Source organism: Kryptolebias marmoratus, linkage group LG17 (assembly GCF_001649575.2).
Source record: "Kryptolebias marmoratus isolate JLee-2015 linkage group LG17, ASM164957v2, whole genome shotgun sequence".
Classification (NCBI taxonomy): domain Eukaryota; kingdom Metazoa; phylum Chordata; class Actinopteri; order Cyprinodontiformes; family Rivulidae; genus Kryptolebias; species Kryptolebias marmoratus.
The window spans coordinates 4,634,731-4,657,946 of record NC_051446.1 but is presented as its reverse complement, the minus strand read 5'-3'; the positions used below and the strand labels follow the sequence as shown (position 1 = coordinate 4,657,946).

Sequence of the window (23,216 nt, the reverse complement as noted above, 5' to 3'; positions counted from 1 at the left end):
GAGAGAGAGAGAGAGAGAGAGAGAGAGAGAGAGAGAGCGAGAGAGAGTGTGTGTGTGTGTGTGAAGAACGCTGATGAGATATGAAATAACCAGTGGCCAATTGAATAAGCTACCCTTTTGGATTTATATATCTGTAAATCTGACTCTCAGTGCCTCACCAACCATGAACCTCACCGCATGTCACTGGTACAGACTTTTTTGTGTTTGCTAATGTAGATGTGGCGTCCATCCAAAACGGATTGACTCCGAAAGTTTATTAGTTGTAGATTTAGAGGCAGCGAGTTGTTAAGTCCATCCAGTGCTCAATGGGACATGTCCCATACAGACAAACAGGATTGATTCCAACAATTAATGCTATTGTTTTAAGCAAAGATGACTGCAATATGTTGTGCTCACAATGTGCTATGTGTTGGGGACGATGCTCAGCTGCTACATCAAATTTTTGTTCAAAGTCTGAAAGTTTGATTAAAATCCTACTAACGTGAATTAGGGAGCAAAAGTATTGACAAGCAATAAATAAGAACAAATTTAAGGCAAATGCTACAAACTCTAGATTCGTGTGGATTTTCTTTAATAAAATAAAGAAGTCATAAGTTTTCGTCGTCATGTTTATGTAACGTAACGATGCACTTGGTGTAAACTGGCGGTGAAAATACAAGTTAATTTGCTATAAACTGTCCTTCTGAAGCAGGAGAGTTCACCAGTTTGTGGAGCGAAGGGACAAAGTTTGGACCTCGCGGCTTTCCGTTCCACGTCACTGTGTGTTGACGTGTGGTTCGGGGTAAAGCTAGCTGACAGTTAGCGGAGCTGAAGAAGACCGCTGCCCGCTCTGACAGCCGCCTCGCTCTGCGGACACAGCGGTTGGAATAATGGCGGCTGACTGGGAGGAGATCCGTCGGCTGGCTGCTGACTTCCAGAGGGCTCAGTTCGCGGACACCGTGCAGAGGTTAGAGTCTGTTAGCATCTAAGCTAACTACCTGGGTTTATTTAAGCAGACAACTTTCTTCTTTTTGGTAGCAGCTGTTTTAGTAATAATATAACTGAGTTGCGTCTGGTCTCGGACCCCACCACTGTAACTCTTTCCGGTTTTTTTTACAGGCTGTCAGAGAGGAACTGTATAGAAATAATCGCCAAACTGGTGGAAGACAAGAAGCTGGATGTGGTGCACACGTTGGATGGAAAGGAGTACATCACTCCAGCACAGATCAGCAGGGAAATCCGAGATGAGCTTTACGTCCACGGAGGTCTGTTCAACAACAGGGCAGCGAATCTCAGCTAATTTCCTCTCAACAGTCTGTAAACAGGCGTCATAGATTAATCAGAAATGTGTTTAATATTTAAGACATCACAAAGGAATGTCGTGGTTCTATAAGGAAGTCAGGTGTGGTGGTCAAAAAGACAGGAGGGTTGGTGTGACAGGCACACTGTGGACATCTCTATAAAGAGCAGATGAAAATATTTAATATTCAAATAGCCTCAAATAATAGAATCTAAAGCCTAGCATGAAGAAATGCGTATGGCCCTACACCTTCAATGCCAGAGTCAATAACACTGCAGTCTCAGTGGATTTTGTATGACTTTCAGCGTTTCTTCTGCAGAGGTAAAGCCATTTTTGTGTTGGTGTTATCTGTGGCGTCCATCTTGAAATAAGTTGGCTCCCAAAGGTTAACAGTTGCAGATACATATCCAGTGGTTGTTTTTTGAAAGGTTCATTAAAATCTGTCCAGTGGTTCATGAGAAATTTGGCTAACAGATAGGGTTGACTCCAATCGTTAATGCTGTTTAATTTAAAGTTTTAGGTTTTAGGCAAAGGCAGCTTGTGCAGTGAGTAGTACTTAAAGAATATGTTGTGAATGATTCCCAGCTACAACCACACCAAATCCTAGCACAATATTTGTAAAACTGACTGGATTATTGTCATTTTTATGAAATATTGAGATATACAGACATGGGCAAAAACATTTGTCTTTTGTCTTTGGCAATATTTAGGAGTTAAAGCAATTTTTTTTTAATGACATGATTGTGTCTAAATGCTGCTGTTCTGTTTTACAGGAAGAATCAACATTGTGGACCTCCAGCAGGTTTGTTCTGACACTTTGAATAAATGCTCTGGGTTTTGTAAATCCGTACCTGTCAGGGGTTGTTCCACGTTACTATCCAGCTGTTTAAAAATTTAATTCAGCTGTGTTCTTTCTTTCAGATCATCAACGTGGATTGGGTCCATGTTGAAAACAGAGCAAGTGACATTGCTAAGTGCGATAAAGGGGTTCAGCTGGTTCTGGGACAGCTGATCGACGAGTGAGTAGGAGGTTTTTCATCTATAGTGCTGGAGCTCACAGCAAAGTCTGCACTGAAAACAAAAACAACATGTCCATGGAAAATATTTGGGATGATTCAAACTCGGGCTGTTGCTGTTGAATTAAAAAAAAAAAAAAATTATGTGCGGTGACAAAAATTACAGAAAAAAAAATTTAAAAAAGGGTGGGAAAAGAGAGAAAACAACAAATAAAACAAAACTTGAAACACTGTTAAAAGAAGAAGAAAAAACCACACTTACACAATGAACACATCCTTTTCTTTTGATTAATGAAGAGCCTGTTACACAACAACAATTTGTCAAATATGGAACGGCAGCTGAAACTAAAGAAACTGCTCTGTCTGTTAAAAAGCAATGTGAATGATAGGAACTGAATGACTGAATTCAGCTAAGGAATTCAGCTGAAAGCTAAAAGTAGCAAAATGCTAGTCCACCTTTACTGCTTTGAGTCCACAATGCTACAGAAAGAAAAATTATTACAATGGAAAACATTTAAATCGCTGCTAGTCTTTCAAGGAGTGTACTTCCCAGCAAATTCACCCCAAAGGTCAGACTGTGCGATGTTCAAAGAATGACAAAAAAAACCTAAGAGCTTCATCTGCAACTCTTCAGGCCTCAGTTAGCTGGTTAATGTTAAAGGTCATGACAGCACAGTCAGAAAAACACTGAACGAGCTTGTTGTTCGGAAGGGTTGCAAACAACATGCTCTTCCCTCAAAAACACCATGGCATCACTTCTTTAATTTAAAGTTCATCTGAATTAACCACAAGACCTCTGGAACAACGTCCTGCAGACACGAGGCCAAAGCAGAGTAGCAATATGTCAGACAGTCCCGTGTGTATCAGGTGTTCCTGTAGCTGGTGCTTTCCTGGTACCTAGAGGGTATGGACCTGGTACCTACCACCAACCTTGCTGTTCTTGCACGTTCTGTGCCGTAATGTGTATTGCTACTCAAAGAATAGGTGTTTACCCATAATGCACAGCAACATGTTTGGAGAATTAGCACAAACACCTCATACCAACTGTCAGCACGGTGGTGGAGAGCTGATGGTTTGGGCTCACAGCAGTCATGGAGTCGTCCACAAACTCCTCTGTACACCAAAGGATTCTAGAGTCAAATTTGAAACCATCTGTCTGACAACTGAATCTTCAAAAAGAAAGGACTCAAGGTGCTGCAGTGGCCCAGACGAAGTCCAGAACCTCAAACTGATTGAAAATGCTGTGGTGGGACCTTAAGCCCTGTAAACCTTAATAAACTAAAGCAAAACTGGAAAGAAGAGTGGACCAAAATTCCTCCACAGCCATGTGAGAGACTGATAAAGTCCTACAGAAAGTTATTGCTGCTAAAGGAGGTCGTATACGCTGTTTGGCATAAGTTTTAGTCTGAACTGAATCTCCTCATACCTACCTGGTAGGTGTGTTTCAGTGTTTGTCTTGATCTGACATGATGTAGGTGTAAAGCAGAGTTTAAGTTCTGGTGTAGATTTTTGTGAAAGCCTGAATATTAGGCCATCTTAAATCTCAGTTTTACAAAATAATAATAATAATGAAACATTCAAAAGACCTGCCTTTGTTTAACCAGTTGATTAAGTGTAAAATTAGTAGATGAAAACAAATCAAGTCAAAAATCTAAAGAAGTGTATATGCAGAGTGTGTAACCCGGTCCTGTGTGTCCTGCAGCTCATATCTGGACAGTTTAGCCGAGGAGGTGAATGACAAACTCCAGGAGGCTGGTCTGATCAGTGTTGCAGAACTGTGTAAAAGCTATGACCTCCCAGGAGATTTCCTCACTGAGGTGAGTCAGTCTTCATGATGATTTATACCTCTTCAGCCTCGGAGGGTTTGTTCGTGAGGAGGTTTGTTTTCTCATGTTTCAGGAGTTGTCCAAGCGTCTTGGAAAACTGATCCAGGGAGAAATGGACCAGTACAACAGAGGGGTCATCTTTACTCCGGCTTTTGTTGCTCGTCACAAAGCCAGAATACGAGGGCTCTTCAGTGCAATCACAAGGTACGTGTTCAGCCCTAGTTTTACCTAGGGACCACATGCTGTTTGTAATAATTATGGAGATTATCTGTGTTGTTCATCCCGTGGGAATTGGCCATGTCAGTAATTTTTAAAATAAACATTCTCCTCAAATTACCTACTATATTTTGCTAAACTCTGAGGTCTTGTGATAATACTAGTCCAATGTGAATAGGTATGTCTGTGATTTGGACAGAAATGGGCTGGATCTGATATATAATTAGCCGGTTTTTGTTTCCTACTTGCATTTTGATTTGCTTTTGGCATTGGAGGCTGCAATGGAGTGATAACCTTTTGTGTCCCGGGCCAGCAAAACCCTATCCACTTTTAACAGTCACCATAAAAAAGAAAAGGCTGACGAGAAGGAGCAAATTCACATGCAAATGGTGGCTCATGTGACATCACATTGCTCTGTGCAGTAAGAATAATTTTCTTCTGTTTGTAGACTACTATACAGAAGGCTAGCTGTGGCCATAGCCTAAACGTTAGTTTTAACATCAACTCAAAGTAAGAGGATGTTACGTTAACATCATATCTGGAAGATGTCTGTAAATTTCAGCAACATCTCATGCTTCGGTTATTCCGTGCGAATGTGCTACATAAAAAGCAGACGTTGGGGAGTAATTTATTTATGAAGTGTGGTCCCTGGGTAAAACTACTCCTGTGTGAATAGGACTTTTTTTTATAAACAAGTCCTCACTTCATAAGTATCAATGTTAGACAGATTCCGTTTGGGATGTGAGCTGGTGAATGAATGCCTTTAAACGTACTTGAGGACGCCCCGATACCACAAGTGTTTATCGATTCTGATACTGTGTGAATCAGAACAAACCTGCTGCTTTTAGGTCAAGACTCTTAACTCCACAATCAACTCTGACTCTGTCCCATAATTGTCACATTACTTCATTAATCAAATCAGATGTGTTATTTATTAAATATCCTCTGATGTACGAAGGTACTGAAGAATTAAATCAAATATTAATTGTTTAATAAATGTCTGCAAATCTAGACAAAGTCAGAAAAACATCCTGTATATCATCAGTTTGATTTGATGTTGATGGGGTCACTTTGCACAATCTGCCTATCTGCCTATCTGCCTATCTGCCTATCTGCCTATCTGCCTATCTGCCTGTCATTATTTCTCAAAGCAGCATGATATTTCCATGTGTGCATTTCAGCTGTTACTTCTGCTCAAAATAATTTAAGATAATAATAATAAAAAAAAGCTCTTGGAAGAATGTTTTACTTAAAAATTAAATTCTTAGGCTATAGCTATATTTAGAATGGAAATTTGTCCCTGAATAAACATTGTTTGTGATTTAATTTGACAGTTACAGTGCCAACATTCAATCAAAACCTAAGATTAAACAATTACTGACTTCACATAGTGGCAGAATTTTTCCTTTTATTTGCCAATCGGACATTTATGTTAAACCTACCAGCATCTGGAAGAACTACGATGCAAATGTAAAATGTTTTTTTATCTGGTTAAATAAGGTACTAAAAGGCAGTCCTTCAGAGAATGCTCGACCTTTGAGTTCTAACTTCTCTGCTGTGAACATTTGTTCTGCAGGCCGACGCCCATCAGCAGCATGATGGGAACCTTTGCACTCCAGGAGCACCTTCTGTACTGTAAGGGGGGCTCTTTTAGACGTTGATGTTCTGATGGTGTGGATAACATCAGTGTTTGATGGCATGTTTCACTTTCCCAGCTGTCCTGGAGGAGTTGGTGAACAGCGGCCGTCTGAAAGGCAGTGTGGTTGGGGGCCGGCAGGACAAAGCTGTTTATATCCCTGATATCTATGCCCGAACTCAGAACACCTGGGTGGACTCCTTCCTGCAGCAGAACGGATATCTAGGTCAGAGGTTTGTTTTTAATATGAGCATCCTTAGTGCAGCTTTGGTGTTTATTATTCCTCCCACTCTGCCCAGCCTGTTTGGTACCTTGAAATACCCACAATGCAATGCTGAGATACACTGAGATTTCTCTGGTTCCTTCAGAAACATTCTTCTCTGTGAAATCTACATCATGCTTACTCTGATTTTGTCTTCTTATACTTCCTTCAGTTTTTAGCTACAGGCTTTGTACAGGTGCTTGAAATCCTTGAACATGCTTGAATTTTTAACAAGGTTTGGAAAGTGCTTGATTTCTGTATAAAGCCCTTCAAAGTGCTTGATATTTTTAACCGCACAGTTTTGTAATAAAGAGCACTAAAAATCTTAATTTAATATTTTTACATTAAAGGTTCTTGGAGCGGCCATTTTGCCTTTGATGGAGTCTCAAAGCCCGACTGCCGCTCAGAGTGAACTGAATTTGGAGGATTTTTTGTTAAATGACTTTGTTCTCCAACCAGCCAGGTGTAGAGGGTGTTTGTGAGAGACATTTTCAAACCTAAAAATTTACTTTACTTTGTCCCTGCTGTGTAGAATACTGTCACAAGACTTCAGAAATAACAGAAATGAATCATTATGTATGATATTAATTGAAACTGTCTTCAAAGTGAGGTGCTGGAAAAGTTTGAAAATTGACCCTGAAAATGCTTGAAAAGTGCTTAAATTTTACACTGTATGAACCCTGTACCCAGTTTTACTGCCTTTTAGCTTTAGCGTGTGTTACTGTTTTGTTGATTTGGGGAAATATGTAGGTAATTTTCAGGACTGTCTTGCTAATTTCTCCTGCAGTTTGGCTAACTGTAGCTCGTGTTTTGCTGCTGCTTGCTACCGCTTTCTTCAATTTACAGTAATATCTGTTTTGGTAACTTTAGCTTTATCATCAGTTTTAATAATTTTAGGTACTGTTTTGCTCATTTTACCTACCGTAGTTTACTAGTTTTATCTTTAGCATGTTTTCAGCTACTGTTCTGCTGATTTTAGTTTTTCAGACTGTTCTACTTTTATTAACTTTAACAGCTTTTCATCAAATTCCTTCAGCACTCAGCATTGATTTTCCTAAATAATTTTAGGTTTACCACTTGACTTCTCTAATAAAATCAGCCTGTCTTTTTAATTTCTTTACCTCCTTATTCCTGAATGTAAGAAAATGCAGTTTGCCCTCAGCTTACTGCAGATTTTACCTCATTTTTAATCAGTTTTATAAGCTCTGTAGACATCCAAGAAACTAAAATAGTTTTTAATGCCTAATTTTGCTCTAAAACTGTTTACAATGCTTTCTAACATTTTCTTCTTCTTCCTTTTCCCAACAGTAAATCATCCTAAACAAACCCACTGGGTGGTAAAATTCTCCCACTTATCTTTTAGGGATCCCACTGGTTTTAACATCTCTAACAAGAAAACTGCTTTTCACTTTATTTCTGTCCTACCAAAGTCAAATCAAGTCAACTCATGGTCAGGCAGACTGGGTATTAAAGACTGATTCAAGTTTGTTACTAAATGGTAAATCAGTTTGAGTCCTACTGGAATAGTTACTCTTGTGGGTCAACAGATCAGCTATGCAAAGTGAAATTTATTAGTTCTTCTTATTTGATTTATCCTCCAAATGTATATTAAAATAAGAACTTTGTTAAGATTACATTCTTTAGCCCAGTTCTCCAAATCTTCACAAAAAGATTTATTGGTAGGAAGATGCTAAATTACTAATGAGAGTGAAAGATTTTAATCAATGTGTTCCAGTGTCTTAAACTTTACCCGCTGGGTTTCATTACACTAAATACTACCTTTCCTATAAATCGTGACCTGTCCCAGGCAGAGGAAGTCATGTGATCTTCTGCTCTTTAGCTGAAATGAGCTCAGATCACATCTCTAACAGCAGATTTTCACCAATCCTGTTCTTCTCCCATTTACAAAAGGAAATCTAAATAAAAGATTCAAACCCTGGCTGCGTCATTCCAGAGTTAGAGCCCTTACTTATTGCTTGGAGGAGTAGTAAACCCAGACACTGACAGAGTCATGGGCAGCTTCAGTTTTGAAATGAATTTTTTGGCCTCTTGTGCTGTCTGATTTAAAAAAAGGATTCCCTGCAGGTTCTGCGGAAGTGAGTTTGTCTGGACCTGCTGCAGTGAAGCTGACTGACATGTTTGTTTCAGGTTATTGTGCTCAGATGCTGTTTGTGTGGATCCCTCTGTCGGACTCTGTGTTTGTCTCAGAGTTCTTTGGCAGACTTCAGTCTCACCCTAATCCTGTTTTTATGACAGCAGAGCTTCCCTGTTTGCACACCTCTCATGAATATTACATTTGATATGCGAGGATGGTTGAAGACTGCTTGGATGTTCTGATCCGACCCAGTTGTCAGCTGTTTTAAAGTGGTGTTCTGTGGCTGTGCTCTCAGCTCCGAGTAAAAACGATAATCCTCTTCCTCCTGCAGAGTTTGATGCATTGCTCAGGCTTGGGATCCCCGACCCGTCCAGTTACATCAAGAAGCGCTTCAAGTCCAGTAAGCTGCTGTTTCTCCGAGCAGCCTGTGTGGGTCAGGCTCTGGTGGACCAGGTGGAGGCCTCTGTGGAGGAAGCTGTTAACTCTGCCACGTGGACTGACCTCCAGGTGATTCCAGTAACACTCCCACATGTACTGCTTTTCAAGGTTTTATGAGTTTCTGCTTCTTACCGTGCCTGTTTTTAGCCGGTTCTGCCCAGCTGCCTCTCCATGGAGGATGTGGGGATGCTCATCAACCAGGCTATGAGGAACACAAATATCCAGTCCTCTGCCAGAGTGCTCGCAGGGACTGTCGTCGTCAGTGAGAAGTTTATCAGTAACTGTCTGTCATTGTTTGACGAGGCCATGCAGCAGAAAGCCCAGAAGGTACAGCTTCAGTCATCTCTGTGTCAAATTCATTAAATGTTCTTATTGGAGCAAAGCTTCAGTGTAGATCAAAGACTGCAGCAGTAAAGCTCTTTCCTTTTTCTGTCAACTGAAAGCAGAAGATGAATATGAGACAAGAGAGCAACATTTCAGCCTTTATTTCCAGGTGTTTACATCTGGATCAGATGCACAACTTAGAAAATAGCACTATTTGTAATGGAACACAAACCTGAGTGAGTAAAAACTGAAAATAGATTTAAAGTAGTTGTAAGTCCTTTGCTTTTAAGAACAGCATCAAATAATAGAGCTTTTCACAATATTGGACTGATTACAGTTGTCAAAGTCCGGACCTTTCCATGTTAACGAACAAGTCCTTGCTCTTATTTAAATAAGAAAATGTACACCTTGGATCAGTTTTTCAGGTGTTGACTCTGGTTGATTTACATAGTTCTTACCTTGCTTTGAATGATCAAATATTCTTTTTTTAACAAGTTTAGCTGTATTTAGTTCATGTTTAAAAGAAAGGTTGTGAGACACCATGATTGGGTCAAGGGAAGTGAGCGGACTCTGCTCCCAATAATACAACATGGCTTCAAACTCAACAACCTGAGAAGGCAACATGTGGTCACCAGCTTCTGTGGTTTTCTGTTGTCAGGAGGTGAAGAACAACCCAGTTTTTCTGATCACTGAAGAAGACCTGAAGCAGGCATCCATCCTAACAGAGAGTTCAGCACCTTCCAAAAAGGAGAAGAGGGAAGCAGAGCGCAAGAAGAAGTCTACAGGTGTGTTCAGTCCCAGAAACAGTGCTGCTCTGCGTACAGTCTTATAATCTGTAAACCTCTGTCTCCCAGAGGGCAGCGGCAGTCTGAAAGCAGGGGGAGGGGGAAACGCCAGGGAGATCCGCATTCGTAAAACCAAGAAAAAGGGCAGGAAAGACGAGGACAGTGATGAAGACACCGGACCTTCACAGCAAAGTAGATCACAAAATCATTTTTAACTTCACAAAGATGGAATGTCTCACTGATGTTTATTGGCTGCTTGGCAGGGAACTTCTCCCCTGAGCCATTTTCTTTCTGGAAGGGAACCGAAGTGTCCCAGTGAGACTAATTAACTTGTGTTTTACCTTTGCCAAGATCGCAGCAAACAGACTGAAGCCCCCTTTATGCCCCAGGAGGAGATTGTCTCAATTTTAGAGCAAAGACTGAATGACTGCCCTGAAGAAATCCTCTCTGAGCTGGCAGAACATTTAGTCAGGTAACACTCTGTCTAAACTTAGTTTTCTGTTCTGACACTTTTCCACAGGAAACTCAGTTGTTTCTTTTTGTGAAGGCCTCTGAATAAGTCCTACCAGGAGGTGCTGCGGACTGTGTTCATGTCCTCCAGCAGCTCTTCATCAGGGCACAGCAAGAAGAAGAACATGAAGGATCTGCAGGAGGAGATCACCAACCTGTACAACAACATCAGACTGTTTGAAAAAGGCACCAAGTTCTTTACAGGTGAGTCCTGCTTCTTCTGTCCAAAGCATCTTATCTCATTACGTCCGCCAAGGAGCTGATGTTTTCTGTTTGTTTGTCTGTCTGTCTGTGTGCAAGATTATTCAAAAAGTTATGAAGGAATTTTTTTCAGGAAGAGAATAAATTATTTTCTAACTCCTGTGTGTACAGATGAAACCCAGGTCCACATCAACAAGCACATTCTGAAGAGCTTGTGCACTGATGTGACCAACATCTTGGTGAACTTCTTGGCTGCAGACCTGATGATGTCTGTGGAGAATCCCAGCACCATCACCACTGAGGTGTGATATTCCTGCCAGGAGACTGCTTCAAACAATCTGGATCATTTTAATCTCTTTGATCTGTGGCTTCAGGTTCGATTGAAGATTGTGGGTAAATTGTCAGAGGAAACCAAAGGACCTCTCATGAAGCTGCACAACTCCCTGAATGGCAAAGTAAGTTTGGTTTCCTCTTGGTACACTTTATTTTGTTTAATCTGAAGAAAACCCATGTACTAAGTCTGACTAAAGTAAAGTCAGACTAAAACCATCGTCTGACTTTACTTTAGTCGCTTGTTTTTCTAAAGACACATTTGAGGAGCTCTGTAAGATGGTTTTTACACAGACCCGTTCTGTCAGCGTCAGGCCAGTCTCACAGTCTTCCAAGTTTCGCTCTGTTGCTCTACTTTGGTGGATCACAGTCAGTTTGTCTTCAAGTAAAAAAAATAACTAAATCCAAATCGGCAACTTTTTCATCAGTTTTCTCTAAATCCATGTTTGTGGATTGAATGACAAATAGAAAATGTTACTTCTATATCGATACACGTCATGTGACCAGACGGTACGCAACTGGTACTGAAAAAACAACGATATAGACATTGTTAATACTTTTACAAGACAACATACTGTACAGTGGCGGCTGGCCAATAGAGGGCGCCGCCCCACCACTCACATTACCCTGAATAAGACGTAAAAAAATAAATAAAAATTAAATGATAAAATAAAACAATAGGAGAGGAATATTTACCTTACACAATAAAAATTGTGTAAGATAAATATTTTGTAGTTAAATGATAAGTAAAGTTGTTTCGTTCTTTGATGTTATCTGATTGGTGACATATTTCCGCCCCGGGGCGCAGAAATCTTTCTCCATAGACTCTCGTTAAAAGCTGTACATGCGCAGTAGCTCCTCTTTAATACAAGAGACAGGACCATTCTGGGTGCACCTCTCCTGCGCCCAGTGCTGCTGAATGCAGCTTGGTTTGTATTTCACCTCCTCCCGCCGCCCCGAGCGTTAAAATGTTTGGGTTTGAATTCTAATTGGAGTGAGACATCTGATCTTCGTTATATTATACATGCAGAATACGTGACGTAGTGAGTGCTCTCACCATAAAACAAGCTTTGACGTATTTTCTCCGGTAAAGTTTTGAAAAATAAGGGAGAAAACGGATCTTATAAACGCTAAACGTGTCCTACAGGCTTGTGCCTTGGGAGACCTCCATCTTTGAAAGTATTGGTGTTCAGGAAGCACTTGTGCATATGTGCATTTATATGTACATTATAATGTTGCTTTTGTTGTTTTAATTCATGTAAATACACTGGTGTGATACCTTAGTATATGTTTTGGTATATGTCTAGCTTGGACTTATAGCTCCCCCTGGAGAAAACTCCACCAGCTGCCACTGATACTGTATACTTTAAAAACACAATCTGTATCAGCAACAAGCACATGAACAACTCATATTTACATGGTACATTTGCCAAGAACACAATAGTAGTAGTAAACATTTTAAATGTTGAAACAAAAACGTTTAAAAAAATAAGGTAATTTTAAATGTTATGGCAACAGCACATCTCAGAATTAGGACAGGCACAACACAAGGCTGTAAAAGTAAGTGGTACAAACAGCTGGAGGAACATTTAACAACTAATTAGGTTAACTGGCAACAGGAGACTGAAGAAAAGAGCCTTTTAGAGAGGCTGAATCTGTCAGAAGGAAAGATCTGCAGACAAAAAACAAACTTATCTTAAAAATAGTGGAACGATTTCAGAATATTGTTTCTTGGTGGAAAATTGGGAAGCTTTTAATGAATGGATATCCCATCATCTACAGTTTACATGATTATGAAATGATTTTAAGAGTTTAGAAAAATCTCTGAGATCAAAGGACAAAGCTGAAAGATGATATTAGTTGGCCCTCAGGCATCACTGCATTAAAAACAGGCCTGATTCTGTTCTGGACATCACTGCATGGACTCAGGAACACTTTGACAAATCACTGTCTGTAAGCACAGTTCACTGTACCATCCACAGACTCTGATTAAAGCTCTATCAGACAAAGAAGAAGCCAGATGTGAACACCATCCAGAAACACTGCCATCTTCTCAGGGTTAAAGGTCATTTAAAATGATCTGAGGCAAAGAGGAAAACTGTTCTGTGCTAAGACAAATTCTAATTTGAAATTCTTTTTGGAAACCACGGATGCCGTGTTGCATGTTGGATGCAGGGACCATATACTTTAGCATAACCTGTCCAGATTTCCTTGTTGTACCATGCAATGAGAGGTACCACACCCTGAACCATTATAACCTGTCACCTGGACATGTAGGGACAGATGGAAGTAGTAACATGTAAAAAGAAAGTTTTCCGCCCCTTTGCAACCCCATTCATTGCACTTCATTTTATTTTGTGGGAGCTTTACAGCCTGGCATAATTACTGCATCATTTGGGGTCATTTTTGGCATTTCCAAGTGGAAAAGAAACAGTTTCAGAAACTGTGCCATTTTTCTGAGAATATTTTCAAAAATGACAAATAAGATTGTTTTGTTTGTTTTTTGTACGGACAAGGCCTGCGTAGTCAGAAGGCTTATTGATCAAATGTAAACGCAGTGATAAATCTTCCTGTTTGTTTGTTACAGACCCTTGAAGACTTTCTGACCAATCTGGAAACGTGTGCTGAGGTGTGTGGCTTCATGCTTAAAAAAGCAGACAAAAAAAAGGAAAGGTAACTGAAACACAAAGAAAGACAGAACAGTTTGGGCCATGTGTGTGTCTCTTGGTTCAGCACGTGCAAAAACACAAAGGAAGACAGGTTCATGAAAACAATAGTGGTGTGCAGAAACATGAAGGGGAGGAAGGGGCAGAAGTTCACCCAAGCATCCAGAAATAAGGACATTTAACACTAAACACAAGGTTTGTAGCAGAAAATCCAAACGGTCTCTATAATCTGTTGGAAGAACTTCCTCGAAACATGATTGACTGAGACTGCAGGAAACTGACGATCCAAACATTCAGTCATATTAAAACGGAGAGGAAACAACAATAATGTTGGCTTCATTAAAACACATCAGGAGAAAGAAGACAGTTTATTAAAGACTCTGCAGGGAAGAACTTCCTCATATGAAACACATATGAGGGATCTTTTATTTTCTCACTTCACCACAGCAAAGTTATCATTTTGATAAATATAACCTCCAAATATGAGTCAGTTAAACTGAACCTTTCCAGAAGGCCTTAAAAATGGCAGCAAGGCTGGGTATTAGTGTCTGATTTTGTTAGGTTAGGATATGACTGAAAATAACTGTTTATGTTCTGAGTACAAAAGTTAAGACAAACCCCTTTTTGCCAAAAAATGAGAAGTGAAATGAAAGGCTTGAAGGAAGACAAGTAACCTGCAGCCTTTCATGCCAGAGTGTTACACTAAGATTAGCTTATGTAGAGAAACGTGGAAGTTGTAGCCATTTTTGGTCAAACCTTGAAAAAAAAATGTTATGCTCAATTATGCAATATTGCAAGATGTCATGTACGTTGTATTAATGACTCTCAGCTACTACCACATCAAATTTGAGTTCAATGGCTGTAAAATTGACTAACAAGCATTTAAAATCTGTCAGACAAGCAGGTTTGACTCCAAATAGTTATGGCAAAATTTTAAACAAAGATCTCACACAATCTGTTATCACTCTGTGAATACGTTTGGTATCAGTCTCGGCTACTACCAAACCAAATCTTAGGTCAGTATCTGTGAAATTGACTGGTTTACAGCCATTTTTTAAATTTTCTTTTCTAAGTTCAGTTGGCTGCCGCAGCCATCTTGAATTGGGTTGACTCCAAAATGTAATCAGTTGCAGAGGTCCAACCAATAATTACACTCTGAGAGTTTCATTAAAGTCCTAGTTCATAGGATATTTTGGTAAAAAAATAATTGACAAGAGCACACACATACCAGCAAAACTATAATCACCTGACGGATTTCCCCCATATACTGCAGACAAACCCCACCCAGCTTTAACCAAAGAATGCCAATCTGCTTCATCTCTTCCGGCTTTATATGTGACTACATGACATGTCCTGAGAATAACGGAGATTTTAAACTGTATAAATGTATTACACATAGATGGCATTTCTGAAGTGTTTACAAGTAAAAAAATAAAAGTTGAAACTGAAAACAACCAAACAAAATGTGACCGCAGAACTGAAGCATACTGTTTCACATGTATTTCATCATGTTGGTGATATGTACTTACTGCACAGTATAACTTAGTGATATTCAGATGAAGCTCCCTCCTGATAGATGCTTTTTTGTGAATGTGTGTTTCCCAGACAGGCCCAGTTCTTGCACCGCCAGGCTCTCAGCGAGCAGTTGAAGGAGACGGAGGATTCAGCTCTGGTTCTCCACCTGACCAGCGTTCTGCTGTTTCAGAGCAGCACCCACTGCATGCTGCATGCCCCGGGTCGCTGTGTCCCGCAGATCATCGGCACTCTCACAGGCCGAATCCCCGCAGTATGTCCTACACACTTCACAGAAGAAGCCTCCAGAGAGGCTGAAACTCAGTCCAAACTGACACAGCACAACAGCTGAAAAACAAAAGAAGCGAGGTGTTGCAATGGTCCAGTCAAACTGCAGACCTTGACCTGATTGAACCTGACGACCCTTGTGTGCTAGAGAATGCCCAAGACCCCAGGGATCTCTCTAAGAGACGTCAGAGTGGGACAGGCCTCTCCCACGCTGACGTCTCTTCGAGAGATCCCTGGGGTCCCAGCAGAACCTTCTTAGCAGTGTCCCATTTTTAGTTGTTTAACATTTCTTGCCAACCAGGCTCCCTCTAGTTGTGCAGCAGACCACATATGTAAGAGGGTGGGGGTGACAATAGTTTCAGCCCCGAGACCTCTAATCACTTGCCTTACCAGATAAAACCAGTGATCCTGAGGGAAACGTCAGATGAAACTACTTGATGGTTTGATTAGTCTTTCCTCTTTACCCAATTCAGACAATTGATTTGCACATCAGGACCCATACAGTCCTGCTCACCATTATTGGCACCCCTTCATGATTTGCATAGCTGAGTGAATATCTTCATGATCATTCATTGGTTAATTCATGTCATATGTGTGGAGGCAGTGCATCACAAGTGATCTTTATGTGTGATTTGCAACAGGTGAGCCAAATTGGGTTTTCATATTGATTTGCAGCAAAGGGTGCCAATACCATTGGCATGGTAAAAATTATGTTTTTCTTTGTTTTCCTCATAATGTTTATTTTTTTAAATGTTTTTGATCATTTGCTGTTCTGCATCAAGCACAAGCTATCAGCAATAAAATGTTGTTTCACTTGATGAATTTCCTTCAGTAAATATTCCATTATATGTACTTAAACTTCATGGGTGCCAATAATGGTGAGCAGGACTGTACGAGCCTCCACCAGAGTTTCCTCTGGCTTTTCCCTGCCCACTTCACAATCTTTCTGCCTCCACCTCTGCAACGGAGTGGGTGACTCATCCAGGATCCCACCTCAGCTGGCGCATGCTGGCCTTCACTTTCACTGCGCCACAGGGCAACCCCTCTGACTCGCACACACAGTAGACTTCTTGGTTTTAAGATGACATCACTGCAGACCCCTGCAGCCTTTATATGGGCCAATCCCCACCTTGGTGATGGGATGTGGTTGGGTTGTACTGAGAACAGTTTTGATCTGATCATCAGTCACGCCAGGAGTGAGAAGTCAGCACTCTGTCCACAGCCCCAGGAAGCAGCAGGGTCCAGGTGAAGGGATGTTTTGTAACAGATAGATACACGAACACACACAAACAAGGGCAAAAATATCATCACTCTGCCTTTGCCTTTAAGCTGCAGGCAATCGTGAGTCTCAGCTTGTCATCACATATAGAAACAAGTGTATTTTTCCAGAAGACAGTGAACAGCGAACTATAACAGATGTATGTTTGTGCTTCTGGGTGTTTCAGTGAATAATGAGATTTACTATTGTCTAAACTGGTGTTTAAACGCAGCAGCTGCTGTTGGAGTCCATCTGGTGCAGTGATGGACCATTTGTTTTAAATGTTCATGTGTTTCTGCAGGAGCAACAACAGCTGCTGTCTGCCTACCAGAGTCTGGTGGTGAAGCAGCTGCTGAGCAGAAAGCAGCAGGAGGAGGAGGAGGAGGAGGAGGCCAGGAGTGTCCGGACACAGCTCATGGCCCTGACCCCCCAGGTGAAGGAGCTGGTGCTGGCCCAGAGAAAGACGTCTGTCACTGAAGACTGAATCATTCAAAATAAAAAAAGGAAGAATGAATTTAACAAATGAGCTGTGGCTGTTTTTATGGTTTTGCTAATTCTGGATCTTATGATTGAATAGAGCTCCTGTCTGAGATGACCCAGGCCTCAGTGAGGTTCTGATTTCATCCATTCATTAATTTGTGTTTTCCATATATGATTCACTTTTTCACTGTCCAAAACTAAAAGTGTGTAGAGGACCGAGAAGAATCCAGATTACATCTGAAATGAAGAAAGAGAAAGAGAATTTTTGACTGAGGAACAGAAAAATGATCAAGTCTGCAGGGGAAAAGTGTAAAATCAGAGAAATTAATTCAAAAGATTGAAATAACAAAAATGACAATCTGAAGAAAATGATTACTGTAGATCCTGATGATGACAGCTGATAGGAATCATCAGCTGTTAAAGGGTGAGGACTAATGTATCGCCCCCTTGTGGATTCTCCTGAAATGGCTCGCATGTCCGTTTAATTCTTTTTTTTCATCCATGGGGGGCAGCAAAAGGCAGCACAAAATCATCCACCTTGCTGCACAAATGATGAGCTTCCTCCGGATTGTTTCCAGGGTCACCCATCCCACGGGCACAGCTTTGCATTTTGGGAAGTGTTGGAAAAAGAACAGTCAAAGGTTCAGCAGTCTAATTGGCTAACAGCTCTCAGACTTCAGGTTCAGTTCCATCAAAGTGAGAATTCAGAACAATGCTGGTTTTATTTAGCTTATTATTGCTAATTGGCATTTTCTGTTCCACTGATTATGATGGGTTTATAGCTGGATGTGAACTGGACCTGTGTTGTTGTTTTTATGGTGCTCTGACATCATTTGTGACTTGGTTCTTCAAACTGTAAATAAACTGAATTAAATTCAAAACAGGATTTTGTCTTAGAAAGACAGTCTGATGCGTCTTGGGTCATCTTTAATACGTTTGCCTGATAACGCAGCACTAGTTTCTGTCTCAACACAAAATTACACACAACATCTCAGTTATGCTTTATATTATTTCTCAGGAACATGTTTCCATACAAAGTTTTGTTTTGTCTGCTATCCATGATATTAAAACCAAGTACAGAACAGATTTAATTAAAGGCCGAGCCTTCCCTGAAAAAATGCAAAAAATCTAAGGTCACCTTATGTTGAGAAATGAAATTATGTTGTAGCTATTTTGCTGAAATCTTCCAACTAAGTTACTGTTGATCTCACATGACGTCCTCACATCTCCTGTAATATGGTAGCTCATTGTGTGGGGATGACTCTCAGCTACTACCACATCACGTTTGAGCTCATTGTAGATTTAACACAGTTATAGTCATTTTTGTGTTGGTTAAAGTTGATTGGCTTTGCCAGCCATCTTGAATCAAGTTGGCCTTAAAAGGTAATTAGTTGTACGTTCATTCATTACTTTTTGAGGATTTCTTTAAATCCATCCAGTGGTTTGTGAGGTATTTTGCTAACAGACAGACAACATGCACACAGATACGGGGAGCATCATCACCGGCCTTTTGCCATTTCAGCAGCAGGCCATACAAATCTGGATCAAAGTGTCTGGACGTGCCTTAGAGCGTTCCAGTGCAGTAAAATGTTCTTGTTGCCACATGATACCTCATTGACAGTGACCCCCCTCCCCCACACTCATCCTCCTGTAAGCCGACATGTGACTGTGGAGGAGGAGGAGGAGGAGGAATATGCATTCGTGAGGTCATCAAACACATGAGCAAATGTTCCATATCACCATGGAAACAAGCATCTCCTGCTGGAGGCCAGATTCTTTCTCTTCTTCTTCTTTTGACATGTTGTGAGATGATGTCTAAGAAGGAATTTCATCCTAAAACAGAGCTGCCCACTCTCTGAAGATGAATCATGTTTGACCAAAAATACCCCAAACACACACAGTCACAAATACACAACACAAACACACAGTCACAAATACACAACACAACCACACACAGTCACAAATACACAACACAACCACACACAGTAACAAAACCACACAACACAAACACACATAGTAACAAAACCACACAACAACACAAACACACACAGTAACAAAACCACACAACAACACAACCACACACAGTAACAAAACCACACAACAACACAAACACACACAGTAACAAAAACACACAACAACACAAACACACACAGTAACACTCACAAGAACAAACATATAAAAACATAAACATGTAGAATAATGGCATCTTCTCACTGCTTCGTGCAGATCTGCTGTCTTGTCCCCAATGTCCTTTAACAGCTCTTTAGTTTGTCCATCCTGGTGGAGGGGTTGGAGGACAGGAGTGTAGTAAAATCTCTGACTTCTCTGTGCCAGAAGTTAAATGAATCTCAGAGTCTGTCACTCTGAAGTAACCCTGCTCACTGGCACTGGTTATACTTTACTGTTTAAAACCTCTACACAATCACCACAAAATAAAGGTCCCTTTGGTGTGAGTGAGAGCTTGAATGGAAAAATGAATGACTTACTTTATATTTTTACCTGAGTAGATTTTTACCTGAGTAGATTTTTACACAAGTAACGTTACTTGTACTAACTGTACTTGTACTTGAATATATTATATTAGTCCACTTTCCACCCCTGCTGATGAGGCACGAGCACCAAAAGGTGCCTGGTGCTTTGATAAAGGCCTGCCCAAAGTACCAGAGAGGAAGCAGAGGAACACTGATCAGACAACTGGATGGCCAGTGCAAAGCAAACACAGGCTACCAATACTCTACCAGGGCAGAGTGAAGTCTGAATGCTGCAAGGGCTGAAGAGAGATCTAAATTCAAGTGGCTGAGATGGGATAGATACAAATAGGTTGGATAAGCATAAAATCAGCAATCACCATGCACTCTTATTTGCCTGGTAAATGACTTTTGCCAGAAGAGGCACAATCTAAAAAGTACTTAGAGTGATTATAAAAAGTGTTCACTCTTTTGGATATTTTAAGCTTTTACTGCTGTCATAAATCAATCAAGAGCGATATAAATGAGCATTTTTGACAAAATGCAGTCAATGTCAAAGCATAATCAAATTTATACAGACTAATACCAATTAAATAAAAATGTGTAATGTAAAATAAGTAAGTGCATAAATATTCACCCCCTTTAAAGTGACTGTCCTAATTCAACTCAGAAAAGATTATTGAAAAGTACAAGTCAGGTGATGATACAAAAGAATTTCCAAGGCCCTAAACATCCCCAGGATTTCTGTTAAATCTATCATCAAGAAATAGAAGGAATATGGAACATGTATAAATTTATCAAGAGCGAACTGTCTTCATGAACTGAGCAATCGTGAAGAAGGAGAACAGTGAGAGAGACCACCAAGACCCCTGTGAGCTCTCTGAAGGAGGTCCAAGCTTCAGCAGGTCAGATGGGAGAGACTGAGATAAAACAACTGTTGTCCTGGTTCTTCACCAGACTGAGCTTTATGGGAGAGTGGCAAAGAGAAAGTTACTGTGGAAGAAAACAGATTAAATGAGGTAAATAAAAAATATTATCTTACTGGCGGAGAATTTTAGCCTCATATGCCCAGGTGATAATCAGCTCTCATGTCAAACAGCTGAGCAGGAGCTGTCAGAAGAAACACCCAGCAGGGAAGACAACCTCTTGAGTTCATCCTAAAATAAAAAGATTAAAAATAATAATACTCCTAATATAAAGAAAACCTAGCTTTACTCAAGTTCCTGCACTCAATACATGTTAGCTGACATCTACTGCATATTAGAGATTTTCATGTGTGTAACTGAGGGGTCCACAGGAATTTTTAAAAACAGTCACTGTGTCCCTCCTGCTGGAGAAGAGACTGCTTGCTCTCTGGCATGTTGCAGCCTAAAGCACATGTCAAACTTTGTTCCTCAGGGCCACTCTCACACATATTTTATATGTGTTCTTGCCTTAAAACACCTGGTTTAAATGAATGACTTGTGGACATGTTTCTGGAGAACTTGATGATTTGGTGAGGAGGTAATTAAATTGTTAAATCAGGTGTGGAGGAGCAGAAAACCCTAAAACTTCAAGGACAGGACAGATCTGGAGTTTGACACTCCTGGCCTACAGGGTTTTCTGTAGTTCCACCTATGACCTGTGTATGAGTAGACCTGAATTACAGTGCTCTTATATTTCAAACTGGGGTTGACGGCCATCTTGCTCCTCTCAGGAGAAACAACAGGACTCTGAGCTCAGAAATCAGCCAATTACCCTCAGAAGAGATGACACTCCATATCTTCATATTCTTCCTTCCCTCCTTCCACTTCATGGAGGGGGCTAATACAGGGCAAAGCTCCACTGAAACACCACAGCCTGGTATAAACCATGCAGGAGGAAGGCTACCCCTGGTAGGACTGCCAGCTGATACTGCAGACACAGAACACATTCATCAAGCTGTGACCAGGAGGGAACACCGGTTCAGCTGGCTGCTTTACAGAAGTGTTCCTTCTGCTAAAAATGCACTGAGCGTCTCAGCAGGAACCCTCTTAATGCAAGTACCGTACACAAAACTGTTTTAAAAGTAAACTTATAGGGTGTGTCCAAGCACACTGGTGTGTCTTAAAGAAATATCCATGCACAATGACATACGGGAGGTAATTCCCCATTCATATAAAATATGTAATGGGTGCAGAGATAGTCTCAAGACAAGGTTCAACAAACTGAGTTTATGCATAAGCTCTGAGTTAACTTACCCCGAGAGAGAAAACTGAGTTGTTGGTAAAAAACTCTGAGTTTCTTAACCTTGAGCTAAGAGTATCCATGTGCACAATGCAAAGCTATAATTATTGGAGCTCTGATACCTTGAGTTACCGTGGCAACCACAGGAAAAACCAGAATTGAGCTGTTTCTGAATACCAAGTACCAATATAATAAAAGGACAAGTCAGCAACAAAACAACAACAACAACAACAAAAACCTAATGACTAATGAGGTAACAATGAAACAGGATCATGGGAAGACAAAGAGATGACTCCTGTCAGATAGCTGCTTGAGGTGATAGCTGCTTGAGGAGTTTCCATAAACTCAGGGTTAACTGACTCAGAGTTTTCACTAAATTTATTTTCTGGAACATCCCTCATGTTTGAATAAAATCCCAGGACCCATCATCTCTGAATCCTTCTTTTTTAAAATACTCACTGAAAAGGCCAGCAGAATGTTATGTGTTTTTTCTGGGTTTTTAGTTGATGTTCTATTAAAAGAATCCACCATCAACTTTAGAGAATGTTCTGTTTTTTGTTAGCAGGCAAACATATAACATCAGCAGCAGATCAAATAAATATTTTCTTCATTTGTACCCTCACGTCTATGAATTAGGAGAATATTTGTGTTTTACAGGATAAATCCTTTCATTTTTAAACTTGTGAGTTTGAAAATGAAGTTACAGAACATGCTGAGCCTGAGATGTGTCTTATGGAAGATCAAACATTTGAATAGGTCAGAAAATGAGCTGCTGCTGTTCAACTTCAACCTGTAATGTCTTTTTCATGGTGGTATCGCCCACCACTGAAGGCAAAAAGGAATTAATTTTTTGTCCGTATCTGTGTGTTAATTTGTCTGCCTTTCCGCAAAACATCTTATCAACCACGGTACAAAATTTAATGAAACTCTTAGAAAGCAATCATTGGATATACATCTACAACTGATTAACATTTGAAGTCAATCCAATTCAAAATGGCCGCCACAGCTAATCAACATCAGCAACACAAAAACGCCTCTGACTCAGTCAGTTGTACAGATATAAGTTGTTTTGTGGTAGTAGCACATACTCTGAGTGTGACAGATGGTGAGAAAGCACAAGTTTGCAATTAATGTTATTTTCAAGTTTTGACCACTACAGCTACAACATCATCATTTCTCAACATAAAATAATCTGATTCTAAACCTCTGACATGAAAGGTGGTCTGGTGGTCACACGTCACTGTCAAAATGTTTAACACATTTTAAAGGCCTAGTATTCTCATTAATCTGTTAAAATGTGTTGTTGATAAGTTTTCTGAGAGTGACCTGTGACCCTCAGCACATCTTCTGCTCAGGAGCAGGCCACATACGTGACACTCAGAAACATTAAAGGAGCTCAGAGCCTTTGTTTTTTTTTCACC

General features: G+C 40.4%; 1 protein-coding gene across 2 annotated transcripts; it reads left to right on the top strand.

The window, feature by feature from the left end:
• Positions 1 to 703: 703 nt before the first annotated feature.
• Positions 704 to 17,161, top strand: ufl1 (UFM1-specific ligase 1). Of its 2 annotated transcripts, none has more exons than XM_037981074.1 (19): positions 704 to 946; positions 1,099 to 1,244; positions 2,053 to 2,081; positions 2,201 to 2,298; positions 3,998 to 4,112; positions 4,195 to 4,325; positions 5,914 to 5,972; positions 6,053 to 6,199; positions 8,662 to 8,837; positions 8,916 to 9,095; positions 9,751 to 9,877; positions 9,947 to 10,069; positions 10,229 to 10,349; positions 10,425 to 10,591; positions 10,760 to 10,890; positions 10,963 to 11,043; positions 13,506 to 13,547; positions 15,190 to 15,370; positions 16,944 to 17,161. In XM_037981074.1, exons 1-19 carry the CDS (start codon positions 870 to 872, stop codon positions 17,117 to 17,119), a joined length of 2,307 nt encoding a protein of 768 aa, XP_037837002.1. In that variant the 5' UTR covers positions 704 to 869; the 3' UTR covers positions 17,120 to 17,161. The 2 variants fall into 2 exon arrangements, with proteins under 2 accessions (XP_037837002.1, XP_017288263.1); XM_017432774.3 differs by having other exon boundaries at positions 705 to 946; positions 13,506 to 13,591.
• Positions 17,162 to 23,216: the final 6,055 nt, after the last annotated feature.

Coding starts and splice junctions, on each gene's coding strand:
- ufl1 (XM_017432774.3), top strand. CDS start 870: ATGGCGGCTGACTGGGAGGAGATCCGTCGGCTGGCTGCTGACTTCCAG. Junction 1,245..2,052: donor TGAGCTTTACGTCCACGGAG/GTCTGTTCAACA, acceptor TCTGTTTTACAG/GAAGAATCAACATTGTGGAC. Junction 10,350..10,424: donor CTGGCAGAACATTTAGTCAG/GTAACACTCTGT, acceptor CTTTTTGTGAAG/GCCTCTGAATAAGTCCTACC.